Here is a 9697-nt window from a genome sequence, read left to right on the forward strand (position 1 = left end):
TAGGTTGAGGAACCACCATGTTTTTCTTACTCGTCGTTTTGCTTATAACTAGATTAAGCGAATAAAATTGGAACTTCATTTAGTTAGGGAACATTTATACATTACATAATATCCTTTTGAAAAAACATAGCTTTCAAGACGAAAAGAAAGGAGTATAAGATGTCATATTAGGATTGCTGTAAAGAAATACCTAAAAGCTCACAACTTATGTTATTCAGCCCAAAGTATATGAGAAAATATCAACTTTTCGAATCGAACTTCATCATAGATTCATAACACCATAAGATCCAATACGTAATGCGGAGCTTAGTGCTAGACCTCTGGGTAAAAAATACTTCTTACTGGCATTGCGACCCACTTATGGCCAAAACCCCCCGCCAACGCCACCAACCCTTTCCCACGCTCCACCAGATCCCGCCTTATAGCCTCTCAATTTGTTTCGCTTTTAGTATTCTCCCTCAGTTTGGCTTCTTATCAGCGATCATTTGTCAAAGCCCTGCCATTGAAAAGTGGCCCGACCACTGAGCGAAACGGCAATTGCAACAAATTTGTTCGCTGCTCCTCCAGACCCCCCAACCATCTACCCCAGCCACATGCCGCTTGCCCCACGTACCTGCCCCACCTGCCTCTGCTCCAGTTGACAAAAGAAGAGGAGCAGAAACCAAAAGACACCAACGAAGAAGCTCTTCGATGGGCACGTGGCGAACCGATGATACCCTATGGTATCAGTCTCTAAAAATAATAGTTAAACCATGCTAAAAAAAAAACTTAAGTCTTATATTTCAAAACAACAATAGGATGAGTTCGCTCAGTTTTCGAAACAGGTATTAGTTTGAACCTGCTGCATACCTCTAATTTTAAGAAGCTTACAGAGCGATGAGTACCTGAGTGTCGACTATCGCATACCTTCTGTTTTTGGCCTTCGCATATTATGCATATGCTGAGTATATGGTAAATCTCACGCGTCTATACACCGCAATCATCTTACACCTGTTGTCAGAGCGTTCCCCATCGAAAGTCGAGCATACCCATTGTGATGTAGCGCTGCCACCATCGAGAGCACTCTCATAAATAAGAAATTGAGAGTAAACGAGACCTGGCAGGGATCGGCACCGTCGAGGGGATCCCCTGAGCTGGGGCAGAATCTATGGGTATACGTATACTGGCTTCGATAAACATTTTTTGCTTTCCTTTCCCTTGCGTTGAATTCGTTGCATTTTATTTTTTATTTTTCCGAGCCGAGCGGTTTCAGTTTCTCGTTTTGCATTGCATCGAACACCAAGATCGATCGGTGGCGAAGAATGCTCCTTTGAGCCGCGATCTTACCCAGCGTCCAGGTGTCCATTCCACTGTCCGTCCGTTTGTGTGATTAATGGTAATTGCTTTTATGGCTTTCTACGGCGCTCCTCTGCCACAATTTGTTGCGGTAATTTCGCTTTTAGTCGCAGTCCCCAAACTGATAGCCCCACCGCCACACCAAAATGAATTGGGAAAGTACATATTTAGAAAAGCACTTGATTCGATTTGCTGCGAACTATACAAATAATTAAGGAGTTCATCTGCCGCAAAGTATTTGGTAGCAAAGATTTCGTTTTTTATTTCACTTCTTTTCACGATTGTTATTTTCATAATGTATAAAAAAAAATAATATACATGCGACTAACATTAAAAGGGATAATGGACGACACCGGGTATTCTGGGGGGTAAGTATGCAGTCGGCCTTTCATCAATCAGTCGCCGTTTTTGTTTCCGGGCCCATTCCGTTTCAGTTCCGATCGCCCAGCGGCGTGTCCCCCTCGTTATAGGCCCGCTGATCCCGATATTGGCTGAACAAGCCGCGCACCTTGTTCAATGGTGTTTGGAATGACTGCGTCGCTGCCGTTAAGGCGGCAAAACTCAAAATCGGCGATGCCGGAGTCACGGCAGATCCGACCGACTCGCCGTTCGTTTCGGATGCAACTTGAATACTGGCGGCGGACGGAGTTCGGGCCAGACGCGGCGTAACTGGCGCTGTCAATGGTCCGGACCCACGTCTGCCGCTGACCACGGAATTCAGTTTCGGCGTGGCAAGCAGACGCTTGGGATGCAACAATGGCTGGCTGTTGTGGCTAGCACTGGTTCCTGAATACCAAGGCTCCAGCTTTTGAACCTTGACGTTCTTTGGGGATGGGAAGCTTTAATATAAATGAGCAAAAATTATTACAAAAACCCCATCATTATGGAAATAAACGTACAGATTCATTTCAGCCCAGGAGTAGCTCTCCATGGCAGTCTTCCAGGCGTAGACATGCGGCAGTGTTTCCTTATCAATGTCGACATTGGTAATGGCATTCAGCACATCCAAATCCCGCTTGGTTGGCTCGTTTCTACAATGTTAACAAATGTAGTCTATAAATAAACATTCTAAACAATGATTAATCTCACCCAAAAATAAACAACTGGTAGCGCGGCTCCAAATCCATGGAAATGCGTGGCGACAAGCTTTGCGGCGGCGTATGGAAGTTTTCCTCGTCCTCGCTGCTGCTTTCATAAGGCAGCGAATCATTAGTGCAGTCGAACTTGAAAAAAAAAAAACAACAGAAATGTTTAGGAGAAGGACAACAATACTAAACACTGATACTCACAAAGATGTCGCTTTGTTGAGTGCGCCAATCAGTTTTCGAAGGGGACGCCACGACCCCTGATGCTCCCAAACTGGCCGATCCCACACCTAGCGTGCACGAAGCGTGCAAGGCGGACGACCCTGTCGTTCCCGGAGTATCCTGAAGCTGACCGTGCGTCAGCGACTGAGACTGAACAGCGGCGGCTGCCCGCAGCGACTTAGTGCGCTTTCGACGACTGGTCTTACGGCTGAGATTTGCATCCCACAGACATGCGCAACTCTGCTCCGTCTCCCAGGCGGCGCAACATAGCTCCTCGGTCTTCAGAGTGTCTGGTAGATGCACGGCGGAGGTCGGTGCCTGTTCCAGCATCAGCAATAGACTAGCGCACACGCAGCCCAAATGCTGCTCTCGGCCGCGCTCGTCGGCCAGCAGTTGGCGCAAACTTCGAAGCATCTGCAACAACTGGAGACGCATGGCTACGCTGACCTCCTGCGAGTGGGTCACATAGCTGGCCACCAGGTGGGCGATACGTGAATGCACCTTGCTAAAGTCCACGCTAATGAAGCGGGCATCATCCTAAAATGGTTAAATATCGATAACATTTTGTAAATGCTAAGTTAGTATTTGTTTTAAGCAAACCTTGAAGCTGACAATCAGCGATTTCAGTCTTTTGAGCTCACAGAGCAGCGTGTCGTTGATGGACACCATGTTGCCGATTTTGTTGATCAACGTTTTAGTGATGCGCTTGGCGAACACTTGCAGCGACTTCTCTACGCATGTGTATGGAGTCATGACTCCGGCGGATGGCGAAGCTGCTGCCGCAGCCTCATTTTTATCCTTTCGAAGTTCCTGCTGTTGCTCGCTGGCCATCGAATCGAAATACTGATGCAGATGGGCAAAGTTCCAGACCGTTTCTGATTTATCCGCCTGATGTTCGGTCTTTTCCATGAAATACGTTTCCAGGCGGGCCAGCCCTTCGGTCGTACCAATGTCTAAAAATGAATCGAGAAAATCCCAGTACTCGCGCCACTCTAACTGCTCCTGTCGTGCCAGTTGGCGGCCGACCACCTCTAGACCCTTCTCGATATCAGTGTTCTTGATGTGGCGCTCACGCAAGCTGTCATTTAGCGACGCATTCATGCTGCGGCTTAGGCTCATGTCCAGGATTTGGGAGTCATCGGCCAAAGATGGCGAATCAAGGCTATTGTTGTTGCGATAGGCCATAAATAAATCCGGTTTCAATTGACGAATGGGTGTGGCCGGGAACTCCAACGGATACACTGGCTTCACATTATTATTGTTGTGCTCGCTCTCATTGGGCATTGAGCGTTTTAGTAAGTTGGTCGTCTCCGCCAATGGACTAAAGAGCACTCTGCGTCCTAAATGGACTGGACTCGAGTTTCCAGCACTTCGATCAAAGATCGACTTGCTCGGCGTTACCTTCACCGGCGAGCTAAATGGTGAACTAGTCAGCGGCGACATCACATTGTTGCTGACCCGCGGTGGTGTCTTCCAACGGCGATAGAAGTTCATGGCCTTTTCGCGGGACATGGGTCCCGCCAGCGCACTGATTGCCAGGTCCCCGTTGAGGCCCTCGCAATCGTCCGCCTTTTGTTGCAGGTTTTGTAAAGTATAAGGACAAATATATGTATCAATGCGTCGTTAATTGTTCCATGTTGAGTAGGGTCCTCAATAAATAACTGATTTGTTTATCACTATCTAAATTAGTCATATTGTTGTTTTCTCATACTTATAACAAATGCAATAATAAGGTATTTTCTTAATGAGTAACGGTAGGAAAATATAATTTGCATGAGAAACTAAACGTATGTCCATCGTCAAATAATTATACCAATGAGAATTTAAAATTATAAGTAAGCAGAATAATGTAAAACAGATACCAACCGGCGGATCTTTGGGCGAGAACGGTTGACCCACTTTTGGCGGCAGTGTATTTGACTGGGATCTTAGTACGGGCACAAAATGCGGATCGTACAAGAGCAGCTCCAGCTTCTTGATGGTCACATGTGTAGCATTAGCATTGCGCAGGCAGATGATCTGCAGGGGGAGAACAGGTTACAATATGATAATAGCGATTCCTTCGTCCTTTTGTGACTCCAAACTCGCAACTCACTTCCTTGGGCTCCTTGCCCTCATGATTCCGCAGCGATTTGCACTCTGGATAGGAAACGAGAACCTCGACCATGGCCACATGACCATTCTTCGCGGCAAAGTGGAGCGGTGTTTCGCCGCGCCCCTTGTCCGGCATGTTCAGGTAGTAGTCCAGGAGACTGATGTTGAGGGCAGTACACATCTTGCCACTGCCCTTCTTGCCAGCGTAAAGCTGAGTGAACTCCCGATCCGAAATGGTATTTAGCAGCAACTGAGCGATCTTGGCCTTATTGACCTGGGCGCAGATGTGCATGGCATTATAGCGACAGCCCTCCTTCAAACTGGTGGGCGTATCACCGCTGCTGATCAAAAATCGGGGATTCTCCCATATAATCCTCTTGACCCGGTCGATGTGCCCACCTTCGATCTGCTTTCGAAACTCTACCAGTTCCTGTTTGGTGGGCGCCCGGAATGGAGGGCCTTCTCCGGACACATCCGGCTGCTGCGGCTGCTGTAACTGCTGCTGTCGCCCATTGGCAATGATGGAGTTGCTCGGCGAAGAAGTCGGTGAGCCACTAAGCAGTAAATTGGACATTGAGGAATTGCTTCCTAGGGGAATGATGAAACCACTGCCGTTACCCGTCGGCGAGGAGGAGCACGAATTGTCCGTCGAGCTCTTGTAACCGCTAGCGCTGATTATCGGAATGGGCTCTGAAAAAAATAATACACCGCATAAGTTAAATCACTGGGTAAGCAATTATATAGCTAGCTATACTATGTACTCACTGCTTTCGGGCTTTGCCTTGCAAAATCTCTTGAGAGCCTCGATGCTCTCGAACCCAAACTGAACGTAACTCTCCGCCTGCTCCAGATTGGGAAATTCGCGGAGGCGAGCCTCCTTGTAGTGTCGCAGGACGTCCAACGCCTTGGATTTATCCGTGAAGATCAGCCACAGTGGCGAGTCCGCTGCTCCGTCGTGGCGTTGGCAATGTTGATGTGTGGGCATCGAGAGGGATAAACCATTAATAAATGAGCTGACTGCTTTGGTCACGCCATCGGTTTGGCGAATGGCGAATAGCGAACGAGTGTCGAATGCCGGACGGGTGGAGGATTGCCTCGAGCAAAACAAAATCAAAACAAGCTATGCTAAAGGGGGCGTTGGGTGGGCAGTGGGCCGTGGGGCATATGCGTGTGACGCAGCGGTTGGCACGACGCCGGCAAAACTTTCCGAGGCCCTGCCTTATCAGGAGTATCATCAGTTTTGCTCGCAGATTGTTACAGATTTCAAAGATATGTATTTACAATACAAACGTGGATGGATCGGAATCGAATGATTACTTTATTTAAGGTTTATAAAAGCACTCTAAACAACATGCAAAACACTTTGAAAGCCTATGATCACTTGTGACTAACTAACCCATTTAAATAGCACTTGTTGAATTTATAAAAAACAAAAGCAGATATATTTAGCTCGCAGCTGCGGCGTACAAACATTTCATATATTTCTCTCAACATTACCTCTCGAAATTAGCGAGTGTGCCATAATTAAATTTACTTTCGACCCTTCGCAATGTGCTAGTAAAACAAAACAGAAACAAAACTACAGGCAAAAACACCGCAGCCTTGGTGGTAAAGTTCTAATCAAAGATCTGATAAAAGCTCAACATATAGCATGTAGAAGTAACAACGAGTTGGCCAATAGGGAACACGTATGAAAGTTAAATTAAAAGGCATAAAACAATTGCTATTAGATGAATTGGACACTAATTAGGCGTGTTTCGATTTTTATATTTTATGGAAGGAATAAGGAGATTGCTTTGAAATGTTGGGGAAGTAATTTGTAATTAATGTAATTTAAGTACCTGTGGGTACATTTTTGCTTAATCTGAGTACTTTTAGGTACATTTCAGTTCAATTTAGTTATTGCTTATTTACCCACTCGTAGGGTATCTCAAAGTCGGCGTTATTTGGTTTTACAAAACGACACTGCTCTCTTCTTTTTGCGCGCTTGTTTTCATTTTTTCTGGGAAACGTCTGTTGACTTGGGCCAAAAGAGAGGGGCAGGGCCAAGTGAAAGGGACAGGGACAGGCACAACCCACAATAACACAAGCCGGCAAAACTTGGCGTATGTATATATGTAAATATTGGATCCGGGGACTCTTGACAGTACTCGCACGCACTTTTTCGGGATACTTGTTGTTCTGCAGCTCGCAGTATAAATAAATTTCAAAAGGAAACAAAATTGGAGATATTCTGTGTGGCATACAGTTGCGACCTCATTTATAGTTTTATTTATCAATCATTATTTCGGGATCTTCCTAGAAATCGCAATTTAATATGTACAGAAGAAATAATAGAAATATGTTATATTGGAAATATAAAAGTCTATTGCACGCAAGACTAATTGCCCCGAATTTTAGAATATTACGATAATTGTTAATTAAACCCATAATTATTCTAGGTACAAAACAATATAGGAACCTATTATTTTGACCGCAGCTGTGTGACTGCTGGAGCATAAATATGGCAGAATGTCGGTGCTGACAGGTCAAGGTCCTCGTAATGCATCCAATTTGGGCATGGCCTGGAATGGGAACTGGATGATGTCGATGTGGAAGTGGAATGAACTCGCCCCAATCGGTTTTTGTTTTCGAATCGCATATAATTGGATTAAAGAGCGAACGGGTGAGAGCAGGAGAATTGCATTTAATTAGACAGGTAATCGCCATCGTTCACCATTTGTTTACAATTAAATCGAAAGACCGCTCCCAGACAAGGAAATCGGCTGTGCGAGCGGGACAGCTGGGCAAGCCCCGATTCTGTGTTTTTTCTCGAATCTCAGAAGTTTTGAACACACACATGGAAACTTCTTCATGGGCAGTTAGTCATGGAGGGAACAACAGAGCAATACAAAACTTATAAAAATTCAACAGTTGCATTACCCTATATATTAAAACATTTCATATATCATAATATTTAAGCACTTAATTTACCGAAAATGTGTAATAAGCACAATTAGGTTCATTAAACTAACGACTTTATAGAACAGGTAACGAGTTATCCATATGCTGAACAAATTTCGATCAGGTATATTCTGATAAATGGGAATGAAATTGCAACCCCTTAAAAAACAAACTACTGCAGAAATCCGTCAGGCAATTCAGGTTTAGTTGCAAAACAAAAACCAAGCAATTCCGATCATGAACATTCATGTAGCTTGGAAACTTCAACCCTCGACTTTTAAATTTGGTTTTGAAAGTATATGCAGTATGAACTTGAGTAAATAAAAGTTAACAGTTTTCCAATCATAAAAGCTCCCAATTACTCCATACGGGTCAGAACTGTTTGAAAACAGAAGCATCAACGAACCGACCGAACGTTCGCGCATAACCCCCGATTACATGGTATCACAATAGCAACAAGCGGCAAATAACTGGAACGCAAAACACACACATATACCGACACTCGCTTCATCTCGCTCCTACTTACGTGGATAGTCGGGATCCTCGTACTTGGTGGCAGCACTGCCATCGTCTGTGTTTCCCGTTTGCAAGGAGCCGGATGGCGATCCCGATGCTCCTGATGCCGATCCAGACGCCGGATTGGATGGCTTTATGTTCACCGCGGCTATGGAGCCGATGCACTGCGATACCGATCCCTCAAAACAGCCCGCCTTGGAGGTCGGGATATAGACCCCGAAATAGGTCGACATCTCTGCGTAAAATGGCGGATGCACTGCAAGGTAAACGGTTGAAATGCTTTGACATCAACACCAAATAACAGGCAACTTCTTCACAACTCCGCGAAAAAATGTAATGTTCGGCTGATGGCAAGCGAAGGCAACGTTAAAAATAGGGTAATATCAACAAAAAATGCCAGGAACTCTGTTGTCCCGTTTTGTTGTTGTTTTCGGCTGCACTCCACCGCTCACACGCACACAAACACAACAACGCAAAAAAAAAACGGAAAAAAAACAGCAGACGCACATCACACGCAGCGACGCGAACTCACGGGACCTGCAGGACCCAACGAATCGGCGGAATCACAAACATATATGCTGTTATTCTTACCTTTTAGCACAAGGGGCACAATACATGAAACAAAATCCAACAATCTAAAGCGTCTTTCAAAGAAAATGTGCACAAACGAAATGAAATTAGAGGTGTGGAATAATATCGATAGCAAGTATCGCCTTGCCAATCGGCTGACTATCGCAGTCAATTTCGAATTGCACATCAAATTGAAATATTTTAAATCACTTCCCTGAAAATTACGCAAAATTTAGATACAAAGCTATAGCGATGATTGATTACCAGATATTGGAAATGAAAAAAAGCAGCTAAGCATCGGAAACCTTCAATTTAAAGTGCTTGTTTTTGTCCATTAAAGTTGCACAGAGGGAGTCAGACATGAGAAGTGACATTTTATGTTAAGTTTTTAAAGGCATTTTGAATGTAACTTAGTATTCAATTCTTCATAAAACGTACAAATGAAGTTTTCGCCTTTTTTCATTCCCAACTTTCTTCTTATTCTAATAGTCAAACAAAACATTTGATGGTTTGAGTCCATGGTGCTATCACTTACCTCTGGTATTTTCTTAGTATTTTGTTACAATTTTAAGTGCACCGCCTTGAATTTAGTCCTCTTAACGTTTATTTACTTTGGCCAGTTACATGCCTAGTTTAACAATTGTAACATTTGCCTTGCTAATCCGCTTCTAGCCCGTTTACACTTTTAAATATTGCTCGAATTGCAGACGTTGGTTTGGGTCTGTGGTAAATTTGTTCACGATTGGTTATTCTTGGTATTTTATAAGGCTCCCCAATTAACGGTGGGGATTTTTCGGACATATTTCAACGACCGTCGACGGCTGCAAACATAACGTTCGTGGATTTCGTGGGGAATAGCGGTCTACTCGCGCGATCTCATTTTTTTAACGTGATTGTGTTGTGTGTGTGAGTGTGTTTGACGTGCGGCTAAC

General features: G+C 44.6%; 1 protein-coding gene and 1 long non-coding RNA gene across 3 annotated transcripts; one reads left to right on the plus strand and one right to left on the minus strand.

Annotated features, from left to right (window-relative positions):
- Nucleotides 1-1570: 1570 nt before the first annotated feature.
- On the minus strand, nt 1571-8944 carry LOC27208333 (ankyrin repeat and LEM domain-containing protein 2 homolog). The gene is made up of 10 exons (XM_039298152.2): nt 8787-8944; nt 8206-8451; nt 5502-5681; nt 4738-5426; nt 4509-4661; nt 3243-4211; nt 2625-3179; nt 2425-2558; nt 2235-2366; nt 1571-2174 (listed from the first exon to the last, which is right to left on the minus strand). Exons 2-10 carry the CDS (start codon nt 8426-8428, stop codon nt 1766-1768), a joined length of 3444 nt encoding a protein of 1147 aa, XP_039154086.1. The 5' UTR covers nt 8429-8451; nt 8787-8944; the 3' UTR covers nt 1571-1765.
- Nucleotides 6101-7626, plus strand: LOC120285398. Of its 2 annotated transcripts, XR_005544696.2 has the most exons (3): nt 6101-6344; nt 7178-7434; nt 7489-7626. It is a non-coding gene; the product is annotated as an uncharacterized LOC120285398 (long non-coding RNA). The 2 variants fall into 2 exon arrangements; XR_005544695.2 differs by having other exon boundaries at nt 7178-7626.
- Nucleotides 8945-9697: the final 753 nt, after the last annotated feature.

Source organism: Drosophila simulans, chromosome X (assembly GCF_016746395.2).
Source record: "Drosophila simulans strain w501 chromosome X, Prin_Dsim_3.1, whole genome shotgun sequence".
Classification (NCBI taxonomy): domain Eukaryota; kingdom Metazoa; phylum Arthropoda; class Insecta; order Diptera; family Drosophilidae; genus Drosophila; species Drosophila simulans.